The sequence below is a fragment of the Crocuta crocuta genome, unplaced genomic scaffold (genome assembly GCF_008692635.1).
Source record: "Crocuta crocuta isolate KB4526 unplaced genomic scaffold, BGI_CrCroc_1.0 scaffold282, whole genome shotgun sequence".
Lineage (NCBI taxonomy): Eukaryota > Metazoa > Chordata > Mammalia > Carnivora > Hyaenidae > Crocuta > Crocuta crocuta.
Window position 1 is genome coordinate 6,951,440 of NW_027529174.1, and position 18,925 is coordinate 6,970,364.

General features: G+C 35.7%; 1 protein-coding gene across 3 annotated transcripts in view; it reads left to right on the forward strand.

Annotated features, from left to right (window-relative positions):
- The window catches only part of CORIN (corin, serine peptidase), a 244,707-nt gene that overhangs the window by 45,345 nt on the left and 180,437 nt on the right, over positions 1-18,925 (forward strand). For all 3 annotated transcript variants that reach the window (XM_077757822.1, XM_077757821.1, XM_077757823.1), the window contains exon 3: positions 2,770-2,970. In XM_077757822.1, the coding sequence (XP_077613948.1) occupies positions 2,770-2,970 (201 nt within the window). The remainder of the gene's footprint in view (positions 1-2,769; positions 2,971-18,925) is intronic.

Genomic DNA, 18,925 nt, shown 5'->3' on the forward strand with positions numbered 1-18,925 from the left:
GCAGTTTTACTTTCATTACTGTCATTGTGTAGTAATGACTAACAGTTATTGAGAACTTACTATGTGCCAAGAACTTTTCCAGTGTGTGCGTATATAGAGAGAGAGAGAGAGAAAGAGAGAGACTAATTTGTTCTTAATGGCCAGTCCCATGAGGGGACTTTTATTTTCCTTATTTAATGGCATTTGAGAGTTTTCCCAAAGTTACAAGTTTAGTGAGCACCAGAGATGATTTTTAAACCCACATGGTCAGGCTTATAGAAGCTGTACTTTTAACCATGACATTGTAAAAATAAGAATGTAGAAAACGATGGGCCAAAATTGGAAGAATGAACCCTCCATTTTGGGCTAATCATGCTCAGCATTTTTATAGCTCATCATGGTGTGGCCTGAGGGTATTTCATCTTACCGAGTTCTAAGTTTTGTACGCACTTAGAAATGACCAACTGTGAATTGAGAGGTGGTTGGTTTCCAGAGATGCTTGAAAAGAAATTGTTTAATGAGTTCAGGCTTTTAAACACAGGTCCTTGGGTTTATTCTCTCTCCTTCTCTGTTGGTTGGTTCATCTGTCTATCTCTTAAAAATATACTTTAGGAACATTAACTACAGCTACTACCATATATCATGTATTACCTGTGCCTTTCTATCTATTCTACTAGCTTGCTTTGATATGTAGAATTTAAGAGCAAGGAAGCTGAAATTTTTTAGAGAGTTGTTATCTAAGTCAGTGTTTCCTAAGAAAGTCAGTTTCAGAAGACTTCTTTTTTTTTTTTAAGTGATTCATTTAGGTCATTTTTTAAATATACATAATTTATTGTCAAAATGGCTAACATACAGTGTGTAAAGTGTGCTCTTGGTTTTTGGGGTAGATTCCCGTGGTTCGTTGCTTCCATTCGACACCAGTGTTCACCCCCAGAGAGTGCCCTCCTCAATGCCCATCACCCATTTTCCCCTCTCTCCCACCCCCCATCCACCCTCAGTTTGTTCTTTGTATTTAAGAGTCTCTTATGGTTTGCCTCCCTAAGCAGATGTTATTAACACTTTCACCACTGTGGTTTGATGAAAAAGATAAAGATTATTAATTTGGCTAATCATTACAAACATAATGTTAAGACCAGTTGTTGAAATATTTCATATGGAAAGCAACTCCTTTTAAGTGGATTACTCAGGGATATAACTGTGAGGAGTTGGCATTTGCTAAATGAATGTTGACAGAGCTGGCTGCTGACTCAGAGGGTTAGCATGCTAAGTCAGCTTTATGGACTTTAAAAGTTCATCATGGCCACATTAATGGAATTAACATGTTATTGTGAAAAGTCCATTTATGCCAAAATAAGTAACGGTGAGAGCAACCAATAAATGGATGAAAGTAAAATTATATCTAATTGATTCATAATTTTTTCTATATGGTTGAGACCCATTTTATATAGTCATCAAGTCTATCACATACATTTATTTTGATCTAAATCACTTTGAAAATAAAAAAACAATTACATAAAGTCTTTCATTTTACTTTCTGCCTTAATATTTACTCCTCATCCTGCAGACAGTTTGGAGAGTATGTTACCTGCCCCACATGGTCACGATTGAGTTTTTATGCTCCAACGTTTTATTTAGAATCCTTTGGCAGATGAAATTGTTGACCTTAGTTGGCTAGAAAACAGCTGCTTTTCTATTTTGATTTGTAGTTAATGTTTTCCAAGTGTCAAGCACATGTAGAGAAATTTTTTCCATAGACTGATATTAAACATTTTATTTATATTTCTTTTATTTTTAATGGTCCGTGGACTGTTTGGAAAAGTGAGAGCCAATTAGAGCATTCACTGTAAATTCCTTTAGAAAAAAAATCTCCCTTGGGTATTTCTATAATGAATCAATATCACATTTGTTTATTTTAGTGACATACTCAATTGCAGTGCTATATTCTGGAAACAATCTGTTGTCTATTTTTACTAAGTTAAAAATACATGATCTTTTTCAAAGTTTTCAGGAGTGTCTGCCTAAAGCCAAAGCGAAGTGATTTTCAGTAATCTTAGATTTGACTATTTTGTCAATGAATGACTACCTTGAGAAAGGACGAATTGATATAATTAGTTTTAATGACTACATCTTATAATATTTACAGTTTCTGGTCAAAGATGAAGATAATTTAGTTCCTTCTCTTAGTTTTTCTAGAATTAGAGTTTAGTTTTGGGGGGGTTTCTTATCTAGCCTTGGTAAATATATGAGTTCTATTATTTTTATTTATTTGTTATACACAGGTCACTGAAACTTAGTGGAAATGTAGAGAAATATAAGGCTGAACTAAAGCAGGCACTATTGTCCTTTGGTGGCAGATACAGAGATGTGAAGGGCATGTGTCCTGGGTACTAAGTAGCATAAAATGGTGGATGAAATTGAGAAACTGAGAAAGCCAGAAGGAAACACTGAGATTCACCACATTTCATTTATTTGTTGTGAGTCTCAGGTGAGGTGAAATTGCCCTGAATTCTTTGGGCACTGGGAACCCTAGATGGGAGACCCAGATTCTATGCCTGAAGCTTTTGAGAAAGCAGTGGTTTCTTCACAGGATTAGGTCATTTGTGGTAGAAGAGAAACTCTCTTGGTTGTTCCAATGAAGTGGGTAGCTTTGCAAGCCACCATCTGCCTCTTTGGGTTTGCCTGGATAGAATGAGACTTAGACAAGTAGTTCTAGAGTTTTCTCAATATGCTTTTAAAAATAGACATGTCTAGTTATATATCAAAATATCTGTGCTTTTTTTTTTCTTTCAGGAACATTAAAGAAAACCTATTTTAAATCAAATGGGAGTGAACCTTTGGTCACCGATGGTGAAGTCCAGGTGTCTGATATTGTTCTTACAAATACAGTTTGCAACAAGAGCAGTGTGATATCTGCTACACATCCCAACCAGCACATTCCAGCCCGGACCACGGATGCTTCTCTCCCGGGGGACCAAACTCACAGGAACACAAGTAAGTCTGTAGGTGCTGAATACCCGTCCACCCACAGGCGGATTTTAAGCATGGCAACCAATGTTTTTAATTTACAACAACGAACTGGTCACAGAGACAAAGTTGCACACACTTACCCAGCACACCTAACTGGGAATTCTCTTTCTAAACATGAAATGCCATCAGCTCAGCCATCCAGATAGGGATAAGGGTAGGAAATGAAAATGTATCAACGTCATTCAACATTTCTGAGGCACTCTGCTTTCCCCGATACAATGGTATTGATTTTATGGTGGCTCCTCTCTGAAAGTTTGTGCTTCTGTTTTGAAGTTACTTGTTTTGAGATAGTTAAAAGAGTGAGTAAGTAAGTGAAGTTACTTATTTTGTTATTGGTGCCTTGCAGGAAGTTCTGTGATAGAATGTCAATGATTTAATGGGAACTATCCATCCCCTATTTGCTTCTGAGGTGCTTGTGTGGTCTTTTTTCTTTACTTCCCTCTTCTCCTTCCTTTATTGGCTGTGCAATTTCTTTTACATGTTGGTGACTGACAGTCGCACATTAAGGAAAATAAGTGGTGTGTATGAAACTCTGCTTGAGGACAAACGTCAGCTATTCCAGAACAAAAGTGGGGACAGAGAGGGGACAGAAAGTGTGGAGATGGGACCAGTTACACAGTGGCAGACAGTCTGCTCTGGAATGCGATTTTCTTCTTCAACGTCCCTCAAATTTTTAGTAAAGTCACTAAGTTTCCAGAATGCTGGTGGGTGTGGAGTTGGGGGGAAGTGCCCCAGAGCCTTAGCTCTGATCCAGTCCGCACTGGCAAACAGAATCGGAGCCCAGTCACTGTAGGAACTTGCTCTGCAGTTGTCTTAATTCTTATTTTCTACCTCCTAAATCACAAAGTGATTGAAAAGTATACAAAACCCATCCATCCAGGGTCATTCTCTTGTTTGTTCCTCCCTCTTTCATGAAAACCCACAAAGGAAAGTCACATCCTAGGTCTAGGACATGAATGTATTGATTTTCATTCTGAACCACGAAGGGAAGGATTAAGCTAACTTTTAGCGATCATGGTATATATTTGCCAGTGTCTGAAGAAAAGCAGGGTTATTTTATTGCTGTAGACCCAAAGAGACAGGCTGTTTGGATTCTGTCGTTTCACACAGCACCTATGTTTTAACTGTTTCTTACGCTTGGTGTTCGCCAGTGATTAATACAGAATTGTGTTTATTACCTGACGGTAATAACTGCAAACCCAAATTATGCCAAGCAAAATTTGGTTTCATCATGAGTTTGATTTTGAAGTTTTTAATGTTTTTGTCATGTTTTAAGCACTTCATTTTTCTTAAGGACAATGTTTTTCATCAGAGGCGCAGAGGTAATTTAAGCAAAAACTCAGTCCCATTAACGTGTTTGCAGTTATAGCAATTGTTTTCTTTTGCTAAGTGGATTTTTCTCTTTTGAAAGTTTTGTTACTTGTTAAGATTCAAGTAGAGGTGGCAAACACATACTGTGAAGAGTAAAGAAGCATATGGTACTTGTTACTCAGTTTGGAAGCTTGATGGAAGTCTGTTTGACTCGTTTTCTCTTCCTCTGACTCAAACATTGCACGAGGCTAGGAATATAATTTGACATGTAAAAGAAATCCAGGTGAAATTAGAACAGTTAAATGGAGAAAGGTCAACACCTTTGAATATATGTCATTCTGTGTTGTTCATGTACTTGACAGTTAGCACTGAGCTCTACTGCTAACCACATAGACCTTCAATATATTGTCTATATTAACTAAAATTATTCATTGCAAAGGATCTGATAGTTTTTCATACATTTCAGTAATATTGCTAGCCTGTGATTGTATAGCTTTTGGTAGTTTTTAGGGCATATTTAAATATTTTCCTCCTTATATAGAATTAACTGATGATGTATGCAGGCAGTACATACCATTTCAAGTTATGGAGTCAAGGCTCAGTTGACATAGCCGGAATCACTTGTCTAGTAAGTGATAGGCATGAAATTGAGATTCAGATCCTGGGATGTGTAGACCAGCGCTCTTTCAAGTTTTTCATGATTCTTTATTTAATTTTATTGGTTTCTGTGTAGGAGCAGAGGAAATTTTAAGCTCCAGGAGAATAGTCTGTTTTCTTTTTGCTGCTGTATAGCCAGTGCACTATAAAATATTTATTGAATGAATAAGTAAACAAACTGCAGTCATTTCAAAATTTTAATATCTGATTTATCACTTTTCATTAATAATGTCTAATCACACTTCTGCACTTGGTATTTATTTAATCGGTTTTACTTAAAGCATCATTTAGTGCCTTGTAACAGGACTAACACCTAGGAGAGAATTTGCTTTTGTCCCTTTTAAAAAGTTATTCTCTAATTAAAATGTATTTTACATTCCTGGTATATATAAAAGTTATTTAAGTCCACTTCAGTACAAAAATACAGTGGCCAGACATTCTGGTCTATCCAAATATCCTGGGTAGGAAACCAAGGAGCGAACTCCTGGCAAAAGGTACCAGGAAATAGCCTCTCAGACATTTCTCCCTGGGGGTCCTTAATATCAGGCCAAAGCACAGAATACTGTAGTTTGTAAAGTCTTAATCAGAATACTCCCTGTATTACACTGTGTGGGAGAGCTTTGTAAATGTAAAATAGGTTTTATGTGACATCTCTTACTTCTGGACTTTCATTAGCTGAGTTTTGAAACCCAGCTGTGATATGCAAAGGGGAAAGGTTCATAGTGAGCTTGCACATTATATTTTAGCAAAGGATTTTTCTAGGTTACCTTTTGTATTTTCACTTTTTCTCCTTATATATGTGCTAAATATTTAAGCATAAACTGAATTTTAAGGAAAGAAAAAAGAAACCTCTTTGACCAACCGAGAGCATTTGGGTTAAAAATAATATGGTGGACAATGGAATAGCCTGGAAACTCTGATCAGGAATTAAAGCGACAAAAGAGTGGGGTAATGTGCTAAAAGCTTAAAGTGTTCCATTTTTTCATCATCTTGTTTGATAACCAGATCCCTAATCTCTGTTATCAGATGAAAATGCATCATACCTCTCATTCACTTTATTAATAAAAAGAATACTTTTTGGGATATGATCCACCTACTGAAACATTCACCTTCTAATAAGTAAAATACAAGATTTTAAGAATGATTCACAGAATTGTGCAACCACCACAACTATCTGATTTTAGACCACTTTCATCAATGCAAAAAGAAATGCTGGGTCACCAGGGTGACTTACTTGGTTGGCATCTGACTTTGGCTCAGGTAATGAACTCACCGTCTGTGAGTTGGAGCTCTGTGTCAGGCTCTGTGCTGACAGCTCCGAGACTGGAGTCTGCTTCAGATTCTGTGTCTCCCTCTTTCTCTGCTCCTCCCCTCGTGTGTGTGTGCGCGCGCGCGCGCGCACGTGCTCGCGCGCGCGCTCTCTCTCTCTCTCTCTCAAAAATGGATGGACATTAAAAAAATTATATAACAAAAGAAATGTTGTATCCATTATTCCTCATTTCCCCATTACCCCATCCTGTGTCCAAAATTCTTATAGTTTCTTCCTCTAAGGATTTGCCGATTCTGAACATTTCATATACAGAGCATTAGATAATAAATATGTGGCTGTGTGACTGGCTCCTCATATCTTTCTTGGATATGTGCACAGTCTTGGCCTTCTAGGTCCCAGAGACTATATCAGAGCCTTTCAAAGGCCCCTTTGTCTCTCTTATTCTCCAGTTTTTCCTTTTAAGTGGTTAGGGTCAACCTCTTATTTCCAACGGGCATCTTTGCCTGACATAGCTGTAATGTTAAGCAATCACCACACATCGTTTGAGCAATCACCACACATTGTTTTTGACAAGTGCCCTGGGGATAGGGCTGTTTGCATATAGAAAGTTCTGAGTCAGAAACAACAACAACAAAAAGTTCTGAGTTGGGTCAAGTTAGGACAAGCTCTGAGAATGGATTCTTTCCAGGGATCTTCCAGACGGGTTGAATGATGACAGTTTTCTGGGGATGGCTTTTTGGATAGCTTCAAACCCATTCTTTCCTCTCCATTGCCTCCTCAGTTGCAGGTTTTTACAATAAATGCAAAGCCACCGGTTTTCAAGGTTACCGCAGAGCTGAGGAGATGGTGATGGAAGTAGGGGAAGGTAAAATGCTACAAAGCTCATAGTTCTCACTGTGATTCAGTCATTTTTCTTGAATAAATATGTTCCTCTCATTGATGCAAGACTTTGGTTAAATTTCAAAGTTTTAAAAAATTTGATTTTGATCATTTTTTTCCCAGTATTTTCACTGCTTTCACGTAGGAGCATATTTGTGGTGGATCTTAGTATGTTGTTCTGAAATTGCTTCCTACCCCTCAATCATTTTTACCTTCCTTATCCACTCTTGTGCTTTTCTTTCATTTCTTCCAATATTGGGAGATTATTTTCCTCTTTTTATAATGCATAACTATGCTCATATTATACATATTATGCTTAAACGGAAGTCTTTTCTTTTTTCTTTTTCTTTTTTGCATAAATCTCTTCATTCCCACTCCTTGCTTTTGCATTACCCCCAATCTGCCCATAATTAACCCCTGTTAACTACTGAGTGTATATGATTTAAAGTTTTCCCCATGCTAATATAGTCATATACAAACATATATGCACATACCTGTATATAGAATAGCATATGTGTATAGGTTCTTTTACCATTGTTTTTCAAAAAATGGGACCACATTTATTATATCAAATGTTTTCCTAATTCAAGAATACTTTGAGTAAGTGTCCCCAAGACAATAATTCAGCTTTAATTCAGTATTACAGTGACTGAATAGCATTCTGTATTGTCATTATGCCATAATTTATTCAACAATTCTCCTAACAATGGACATTTAGCTTATATTTACTTTTTTTTCTTCAATGAACTACATAGAATCTTTCTTCTGAAGATAAAATGACTTGGATTGTAACAGTGGAGCTGTCTAAAAAGCAGAGATTTATTAGCACTGATAATTTTGTACCAAAAGGGCACTAACCACATGCTCAAAATTTGTTGAGTGTAGACAGCTTATATACCAATCAAAAACCCTAAGGTTATCCTTTCTTCCTGGTTTTCTGTTTGTAACATAGTATTTCTATTAGCTTGGAAGTAAGTTCTGCAAGAATATGAAGCTAAGAGGATCTGAGAGCATGTTTTGAAGTTTTACCCTGATTACTATTCATCAGGCAACTATCCAAGGGGGTACTTGGGGAGAGGGAGTCTAGGTAGACATCTGAAATCATGTAAAGTCCCTTCTTTTTTCCTGCCATTTTCTAGAACCCTGCATGTCTTTATTATATTTTTCAAAAGTCAGTTCCTCTGTTCTCAGAGTAAGTTACACACATCTGTAATTGCTGACTGTGGATTATTGTGCTGTTTGGAGTGGAAATCTGTGCTTGCCTGTTCTTATGTGTGTGAAGGCGGATGGGTGAATGGATTAAATGCATCTGAGAATTGTGTCCTTAGCATTCCTCTGTTGTTGTTGGGTAGTACTTCTCCATCCGGGGTCTGAGAGACCTCAGATGTGTTCTGAGGATCCAAGAATTCTCTGTAACAATTTCTTAAATATGTGCTTTCATTTCAATGACAATATAAAATAGCTAATATAAGCCTGATCTCGATAACCTGGATAACCATCTTGTAACAAGTACTTATATGGAATTTTGGTGCCTGTATTTGAGTTTCTATTTATGATTTATGTTGCTGCTAAACTGCATTGCTTAGACATTTGCCAGGCATCAAGAAAGGAACAGAGGCAGACTTGATAGATATTCTTCACAATTGTAGAACTACAGTGTGTACCGGCTTCTTGTGAAAAGGGCACCTTCAGGGCAATTCAGATGGAGAAAAATGGTGACTCTCTTGCTCAGCTGGGATACATTGTAGTATTAAGTTTCCTAAAGAGAGAAGAATTTGTGCCTCTGCACCAAACTTTTCATAGAATAATGTTAATATCATTAATTGATATAATTAACTTAGCTTTCATTAGTTTTGTAGTTTTGTTTCAATTTAATTTATACATATTAATTTCGTAGTTGTGTTAGATCTAGAGGCATAAACTGGTTTATATCTAATTATATATATATACTTGCATAACTTTCTTCCTGTAAAAATGCCTGTACAATTTTCGGCTTGTAAAATACTGCTTTAGAGTGACAGAATTCCAGCTGTTTGTGTCACATCCCCATAAAAAGTAGTGATCCTTTAGGGAAGAGCTTCTTAATTTTTTTTTGTGCCCAGGACTCCTTGGGCGATTTGGTGAGGTCTCTGGGTACCTTCTCGGAGTAATGTTTGGTGCTTAAATTAAATTACACAGAATCACAAAGGAAGGCAATTTTATTAAAATTCAGTTATCAAATATTAGAAATACAAGTTCATGATATAGTAATTCATGTGCCTATTAACACATTTAATAATGGTATCTAGCTGTAGGTCAGTAACTATAATTTTATAACAGGGATGAGCATAAATAATAATTTGAAATGTCTATAATAATTTCATGTCGATATGAAAATACCACATATAATTTTTAATTTGTATTTTTACATTTGTTACCTGCATTGGTAATTTAAGTGTGCTAAGTTTCAGTTGGAGGCTAATGGAATTAGAAATACTACTTTTCTCCAATTTAGATTCTTCACAGATAGTAAAAATGCTATGTATGGACACTTTGGGGGTCTTTGAATTATGATTAAGGACACATACTCCAGATGAAAAGAGTATTTTTTTGGTACCTGGGAGAGTTGAAGGCCTGTTTAAGCTGCTTCATTAGGAGTTTGCTACTACAAAATTTGCCGTAGTCATGACCTTAGACACCATCGCTTATGCGCTCTGCTAACCCCCTGGGTTCAAGTCCAGTTGGTCGCCCTCTGCTGTATAGTAATCTTTTCTTCAGGCTTAAAAAATAATTATGAGATTCAGACATGGGCTTCTGGCTAGCATCAACATCTTAGCAAGGGCCAGTGAAATATTTAAATAATTGCTGCGTGCTCTTCCAGTTAGCATGGTAGCATTCTAGCAAAGAACTGCACACTTCTTGGGAGAGAGAGAAAGGACATTTAAATGTACCACTGGACTCCCTTTTTTTTCTCCCCACTCTTCTTTCTTTTCTCCTCATTTCATCTTTAGATGACTGGGAGGTATTAGGGTCTCTCGCAGAGAGAGCAAATGGAATCACTTGCGGAGGTAGGCTTTTGAAAGGGGTAATGGATTGGTGACTGGTTCACTCTCCTTTGACTACAGTCCCCATCTTCCCTTGTCAAAGATCTGTGGGTAAGATGTCCCAACCTTCTTTCCAAAATGAATCCTGCAACATTCCACAGGTGACGTGTTTCCCCAGAAGGACGTGCCTGTAACACATTACTAAAGCAAGCAAGAGTCGGAGTTAAATGGTCGTGTCAAAGGCCTGTGGGTCAAAATTTTCCTCTCCAGATTTATTATCAGTTTCCTCTTCAGAAAGAACAGCCCTATATCCTTGATCTTTATAAAGAAAAAAAATAGCAAAGTGATAGTGCATTGCAATCACAGCCCCGATATATATATTTAAGGTTAAAAATGATCTTTTAAAAACCAAATTTTCAACCAGATAAAATTTAAAAAAAAACCCTGTAAGTTACTCTACTCTCTGGTTCTGAAAGAAAATTGGCATTGTGTATATTCTTTTGCCTGAATCATTCAATTTGCTGACTGTCTTGGGTTTTTGGTCTTTGTACAATTCCGTGTTGAAAGCAAAAAAACCATCAGAGGGAATCTGTTTGCTGTTACTTTTGCCTTTGGAGAATATGCCTTTTCACGTACTTATAGTTGAAATGAATATGGTAATGAGTTTGGTAAGCCAAAAGCTTTGCAGCAATTTACATCTGATACAAAGCACTCCTTGGCTTTTATTGTTAACATATTTTAGGCTTATATTTCGTTCCTCTGCATCATTGACCTACTAATTACCCAATAATTGTGGTGTTTGAACTGTGGTTTGGCTGTGCAGACTGTACGGGTGGGTCAAATACAAGTCCTGTCTCCAAGTTGTAGCCACTGTCTAGTAACTGCATCAATACATGAACATATTTTCAACCTGAGAAATTCTGTAAGAGACGTTCAACGACAGAGAAAAACATGGTCTATTTCAATTCTTTTTATTTCTTTAAAAGAGATTTCTAATTCATACCATTTTTATGTGTAATAAATACAACATTTTTCCAAACAATAAACTTTTATTTATTTATTTAAAAATATTTTTTAAATTTATTTTTGAGAGAGAGAGACAGAGTATGAGTAGGGGAGGGGCAGAGAGAGAGAGACATAGAATTCGAAGCAGCTCCAGGCTCCCAGCCTTCAGCACAGAGCCTGACATGGGGCTCGAGCTCATGAACCACAAGATCATGACCCAAGTTGAAGTTGGACGCTTAACTGACTGAGCCACACAGGCACCCCAATAAAGTTTTATTTATAATTATAAAAGTAAATTTTAGTTTAAAGGTTTGACCTGGAATTTTCATTTTTCATGAGATTATACTGTTCCATTATTACATTTAAAGACTTATTTGTAATATAATTATCTTAGATAAATTGAACAAAGCCTGTAGTTTTCAATTTAATGGGAAGGCCAACGTTGCTTTTATACATAGTACTGAGAATTTGATCACCTCAGGAAGTGGGAGGTCTAGAATTATACAATTCCCTCCTTGAAATTTCTTTCCAAAATTTCATTGTTTATTAAGTAGTCATCTTGGAGAGTTTGTTTCTGCTTTGGTTGTATGTTTAGAAATGTGTACTGGACAATGGATATACATTAAGAAACTGATTTATATTAACTCGATGGCTATTAAGCCACAGTATTTTACCATATTATGTATCCTTTAAAGTCAACAGAAAAGTTTAAAATTAATAATATGAGAGGGTTGCCATATATTTTGCATTAAGAAGGACATGGATTTTGGGGGGCAAGGGTGGAGTGTTATGGACAGAATGTTTGTATCCCTCTAAAATTCATATGTTGAAGCTCTGACACCTAAGATGATGGCATTTGGAGATGAGGACTTCGGGAGGTAATTAGGACTGGAGCAGGTCATCAGGTGGGACCATCGTGATGGGATTAAGTGCCCTTGTAAGAAAAGACAGGGGGAAACTTGCACAAAAAAGAGGTTATGTGAGCACACAGCCAGAAGACGTCCTCTGTAACCCAAGGGGAGAGCTTTGCTATCACCTTGATCTTAGACTTCCAGCTCCAGACTTGTGAGAAAATAAATTCCTGTTCTTTAAGCCACCCAGTCTATGGTATTCTGTTATGGCAGCCTTGGTAGACTAATACAAATCTCACCTATAAAATGCAAAACTATTAATAAAATATCAGCAACCAACTCTATTAACACCTAAAAGTATATTGCATCTCAACAAAATAGGCTTTATTGTGGAAATGCAAGGATGGCTTAATATTAGACACTGTATTCTTATGTCTCCTCATTTAATGAGTACTGTAGTTTTCTTTTATTGATCATCTCAATTGCTGAAGCAAAAGCATTTGTTAAAATTTGACACAAAAAAGGAAAGAAAATTTCTTTACTCCAGTAAAGAATATCTCTCAAAAACCTGGATGCTTTGACAGTATTTGCAGTTACTAAAGAATCAATATACTCTAAATGTCCATTAGGAGGGTACTGTTAAAAAAAATATGGTTTAGCCAAGTAATAGTGTAAGATACATCTGGGAAGATAATGAGGTAGATTGTTACACACTTATATGTAACTTATATGTAAACATATATGTATATAATTTATATATAAAATTTTACATATAAAATTTATGTATATATATATATATAAAATGAGATCTAGACTAAATAATGAATCAATAATCAAGGTGCAAAACAATGTATAAAATGTCACCTTTTGTGTGATAAATAGAAAGGGGAAGTTATTTATTTATGTTAAAAAACAAACAGGTAGGATCCACTAGAAACTAATAAAAATGTTTCTTATTGGTGAAGAGAGACAGGAAGAAGGTGACAGAGATGCAAATAAGACACATTCATATGTACCATTCATGTAACTTTGATTTAGAATCAGGTAAATGACTTACTTAATGAGGAAAAAATTCATTAAAAATGGAAAACAAGGCAACAAATGATCTTACTGTATATCAAGTTAGTGACTTGACCATCTAAAATAAATGAATTATCTTCACTGAACTTAGAATATTTTTGATTGTTCATCCCTAGTAGATGTACTCTAAACACCTAAAGAATTGCAAAGTTTAAACTTCAACAAGTAGTATTGTTTTCCTCCCTATGTTATTGAGGAAAATTGACCAGTATCATTGCCTATATTTTAAGTGTAAAATGTGATGATTTGATATACATATACATTTTGACATGGTTGCCAAGATCAAACTAATTAACACATCCATCACTTCATGTAGTTAACTTTGTGTGTGTCTGTGTGTGTGCACACACGCACGTGTGCTGAGAACACATCTACTCTCAGCAAATTTCAAGTCTATCTTATAGTATCATTAACTATAGACACCTTGTTGTACATTAAATCCTCAGAACTTATTCATACTGTAACTGAAAATTTGTACCCTTTGACCTACATCTGTATTTCTTCTCAGCCCCTAGCAATCACTAGTTTATTTTCTGTTTCAGAGAAGTCCTTTTTTTTTTTTTTTTAAGATTCCGTGTATAAATGATACCATCCAGTATTTGTCTTTCTCTGGGTTTATCCATGTTGTTGCAATTGACAGGATATCTTTTTATGACCAAATAATATTCCATTACATTTTCTGTATCCATTCATCCATCAGTGGGCATTTATGTTGTTACATGTCTTGGCTATTATAAGTCATGCCGCAGTGAATTGGTGTTTTCATTTATTTTATTCAGATAAAAAAAGAAATTGTGCTTTCCCAGAAGTGGAATTTCTGGGTCACATGGTGGTTCTATTTTTATTTATTTGTTTGTTTTGTGGAATCTCCACACTGTTTTTCATAGTGGTTGCACCAATTACATTCCCATCAACATTGTTCAAGGGTTCTCCTTTCTCTACATCGTCATCAACGCTCGTTATCTCTTGTCTTTTCGATAATAGCTATCCTAACAGGTGTGAAGTGATATTTCATTGTGGTTTTGATTTGTGTTTCTTGACAATTAGAGATGTTGAGCATCTTTTCATATATTTGTTGGCAGTTTGTATGTCTTATTTTTTTGTGGAAATTATCTATTTGGGTCCTTTGCCTATTTTAAAATTAAGATTATTTGGTTTTTTTGCTGCCAAGTTGTGTGAGTTCCTTATATATTTTGAATGTTAACCACTTAATGATTTACAAATGCTTTTCCATTTCACAAATTGCGTTTTTAGGTGTTTTTTAGTTTGATGTAGTTCCACTTATTTACTTAGCTTTTGTTTTCTGTACTTTTGGTATCTTATCAAAAAAATCATGACAAGATCAATGTCAGGAAGCTCCCCCCTCCTCCTGTTTTCTTTTAAGAATTTTATGGTTTTAGGTGTTATATTTAAATCTTCAGTCCATTTCAAGTTTCCATTGGGCAGTCTTATTGTTATATTGGGGTTGTTATTTTGAAATCATGATTTGCACATTACAGGAGAAAGCAAGTAAGTATTTATATTCATGTTCTCAGGAACCAACATTTTCAACATCAGAGAAAAGAGGTACAGGTACAAAAATAAGTAAAAACCTGTAATCCTAATTTTGAATTGAAAATACCAGTGAAACACAGTATCTTTTCCTTCTTTAAAACTACCTAATAGTTGGGGCACCTGGGTGGCTCAGTCGGTTATACGTCCGACTTTGGCTCAGGTCATGACCTCATTGAGGTTAGTGGGTTCGAGCCCCGCGTCGGGCTCTGTGCTGACTGCCAGCTCAGAGCCTGGAGCCTGTTTCGGATTCTGTATCTCCCTCTCTCTCTGACTCTCCCCTGCTCACGCTGTCTCTCTCTCAGAAATAAATAAAACATTAAAAAAAAAACTACATAATAGTTGTCTCTGTTTAACGTAAAGTTTGAAAGAAGTGACAACTCAGGACAATGAACACATTTGGTGCTTAGTTCCTGACAAAGTTATTGAAGAATTCTTCTATTAAGTTTATTAACTTAAACAGTTTATATCTTGATGTCCAGCATTCTGATGTCATAATGAAATATGGTTGCTTTTCTCATATGCAGACTAATTTATTCCTTCATTTCAGGAAAAGTTTTCTTTTTTAAAAATTTTTTTAAATGTTTATTTTGAGAGAAACATGAGTGCAAGAGGGGGAAGGGCAGAGAGAAGGAGACAGAATCCAAAGCAGGCTCCAGGCTCTGAGCTGTCAGCACAGAGCCGGATGCAGGGCCTGACCTCAGGAACTGCGAGATCATGAACTAAGCCGAAGTCAGATGCTTAAATGACTGAGCCATCCAGGCACCCTAGAAAGATTTTTCTTCATAACATTTTCCGGACTTTTCTCTGCCACTTCTGGGTTCTTAGATTCAGAAGGACATTTTTTGTTGACTTGCTATCTTCTTTATATGTGCATCTTCTTAAATGTGCTTATAGTGATTACCTTAAGACTCTTCAATTTTGATTTATTATTTGTAAACATTTTTAGTGTTAAATTACTATTTTTAGTGTGATAGTCTCAATTTTCTTAATTTTCTTTTATTACAATTTTCTCTTTTGTCTTTGAGCTGTATTTTTTTTGGCAAACATATATTTTATGTATGTAGGTCTGTATGTATATATATATATGTATGTTGGTATGTATGTATGTATGTATGAATTTTTAAGTGTTTATTTTAATTCCCATTAGTTTACATATAGTGTTGTATTAGTTTCCATCATACAATATAGTAATGCAATAATTCCATACATCACTCTGTGTTCATCACGGCAAGTTCCATCCTTAATCCCAATCACCTAATTGACCCAGCACACCCCTCTGGTAATCATAAATTTATTCTTATAATTAAGAGTCTTTTTTTTTTTTTGGTTTCTCTATCCCTCTTTTTTCCCTTTGCTCATTTGTTTTATTTCTTAAATTCCACATATAAGGGAAATCATATGGTATTTGTCTTTCTCTCACTGACTTTTTTTGGTGAGCCTTATACTCTGTAGCTCCATCCATGTCCTTGCAAATGGCAAGATTTCATTCTTTTTTATAGATGAATAATATTTGAGTGTGTGTGTGTGTCTGTGTGTGTGTGTGTGTGTATCCCATCTTCTTTATCCATTCATCAGTTGAGGGACACTTGGGCTAGTTCCATATCTTAGCTACTATAAATAATGCTGCTATATAAACGTAAGGGTGTATGTATGCTTTTGAATAGTGTTTTTGAATTCTTTGGGCAAATACCCAGTAGGGTTATTGCTGGGTCATAGGGTAGTTCTATTTTTAACTTTTTGAGGCACTCCATACTGTTTTCCACAGTGGCTGCACCAGTTTGTTTTCCCAACAACAGTGCACAAGGGTTCCTTTTTCTCCACATCCTCACCAACACCCGTTGTTTCTTGTGTTGTTGATTTTAGCCATTCTGCAGGTGTGAGGTGATATTTCATTGTAGTTTTGATTAGCATTTCCCTGATAGTAAGTGGTGATGAGCACCTTTTCATGTATATGTCAGTCATTTGTATGTCTTTTTGGGGTTGGGGGAGAAATGTCTGTTCATGTCTTCTATTTTTTATTGGATTATTTGAGCTGTTGTTTTCACTCTTAGTGTTTTCTTATCATATATAGCATTTATAAAGATTTTAGGCTTTGTTTGTTTGTTTATTTTTGGGTTATATTTTTTATGAGTTTTTAATCAGTCTTCTGTCCTTTTTCCCCATCTCTTCCTTTTGATTCATTGTATGAATAAATGTACAACCATTAAGAACAATGTTGTGGAAGAATACATACTGATATGTGGAAATGTTTAAGATGTGTTAGTGAGTGAATAAGCAGGCTAAATAATATACTTTGCATATATACAGAGCATTGTGACTCATTGTAATGTTATGTATATTCATATTATGTTAAATAATAGGCAATATATTAAAAAGACCAGCAAAATAATGTCAAATTAATAAATTTCCTTTCTGCATCCAAGGTACAGAGTTTGAATTTTTTTTTCAGATTTCAAAATATGGGGGATACTCTTATTTTTCTAAGTGTGTTTGAGCAAGCAAAGCAATAAGCCCCAAGTTTCTGATTTTTATAGTAATAAATAAGTACCGTAGTCAGTGCTACTCAATCTCCCAAATTTTTAGGCAATTTAAAGAAGCCGTTAACCAAGGAAGGCTCTTGCACTCCTTTTCAATATGATGAAGGATTTCAAGTATACATAATTTAATAATCACCGTTGCTTCTTGCATCCTGCTTCTTCCTTCTGCATTAAATTCTTTGCTTAATTGAAAATACTCCTTGGAAGTTTGCCCAGTGGAAACTATTTCAGTTTTGGTTTACCTTAAAATGTCTTTATTTCCCTCTGAAAATGGCATGATTGTTTAGCTAGATTAGCAATTTTTTCCCTCTCATCAATTTAAGAATTTTATTTCACATTTATCTGGATTCTTCAATGCTATCAGAAACTTTAGTGCCAATTTAAATATTGTTTCCTTATAGGTAACTGGAATTTTGTCTTTGGATGCTTAAAATTTTTTAAATAAACTGGTTTTATTACAATGGATATAGATTGGGTATCTATCTATCTATCATCTATCTATCATCTATCTATCTATTTATCTATCTATCTATCTATCTATCTATCTATCTATCTATCTATCTACCTACCTACCTATCTATCTGTCTTAGAGAGAGAGAGTTTGAGCAGGGGAGAGGGGCAGAGGGAGAGATTGATAGATAGATAGAGAGGGGGGTGGGAATCTTAAGGAGATTCTACATGAACATGGAGCCCAATGCAGGACTTGATCCAATGACCCTGGGATCATGACCTGAGCTGAAATAGAGTTGGACACTCAATCAACTGAGCCACCCAGGGGTCCCTGGATTTCTTTTTTTTATATGTATATCTTGTCTAGATGATGCACTTCTTGAATTTGAGCATTCAGATTTCTTCAGTTTGGGAGAGTTCTCAGCTATTCATGCTATGAATATAACCTCCCTCCTGATGTTTCTATTCTATCTTTTTGGAACTCTAATTGCACTTAGATTGGACAGTCTTATCCATCATCTATTAATCTTTGTGCTAAATTCTGATGTATTTTCTCAGATTTGTCTTGAGTTTTTTTTTTTTAAGTTTTAAAATTTATTTCTGAGATAGAGAGAGAGACAGCGTGAGCAGGGGAGGGTCAGAGAGAGAGGGAGACACAGAATCCGAAACAGGCTCCAGGCTCTGAGCCAGCTGTCAGCACAGAGGCCCCATGTGGGGCTCGAACTGGCGAACCGCGAGATCATGACCTAGCCCAAGTCGGAAGCTTAACCGACTGAGCCACCCAGGCACCCCTGTCAGGATTTTCTTAAAGCATTTTTTCCTAGTGCCCTTTGTAGTAGAGTTTAAACTTACTTCTGTAATTACACAGAGGAATTTTGACATTAACTAGTTTTTAATGAAGACACTTATAGTATTTCATAGTTTCATAATTTTAAGAAATTACCTACAGAAAGCAAAGGTTTTATACAGCAATATGTTAAACCTAATATTAAATACTTAATTCATCACTATTAAAACTCAGATTCTGACATTTTTCAATTATAAGAAAAATTACAGTGTCCCTACACAGGAACAAAATTGCATTGACATTTCCCCTTGGAGTTTTTGTGACGGGTATTCCATGGCTTCCTCTGCACCATTCAGATCTCTACCTCTTTATGTTTGCATTATATTTGCCCACTCGAATCTGGGCCAGTCTCACTAATTTTGACTGCGCTTCTTGCTATTTCAACTTCATTCATTCATGTACATGTTTAAGCTTCCTGTGCTTCTTTTGTTGTTGTTGTTGTTGTTTGTTTGTTT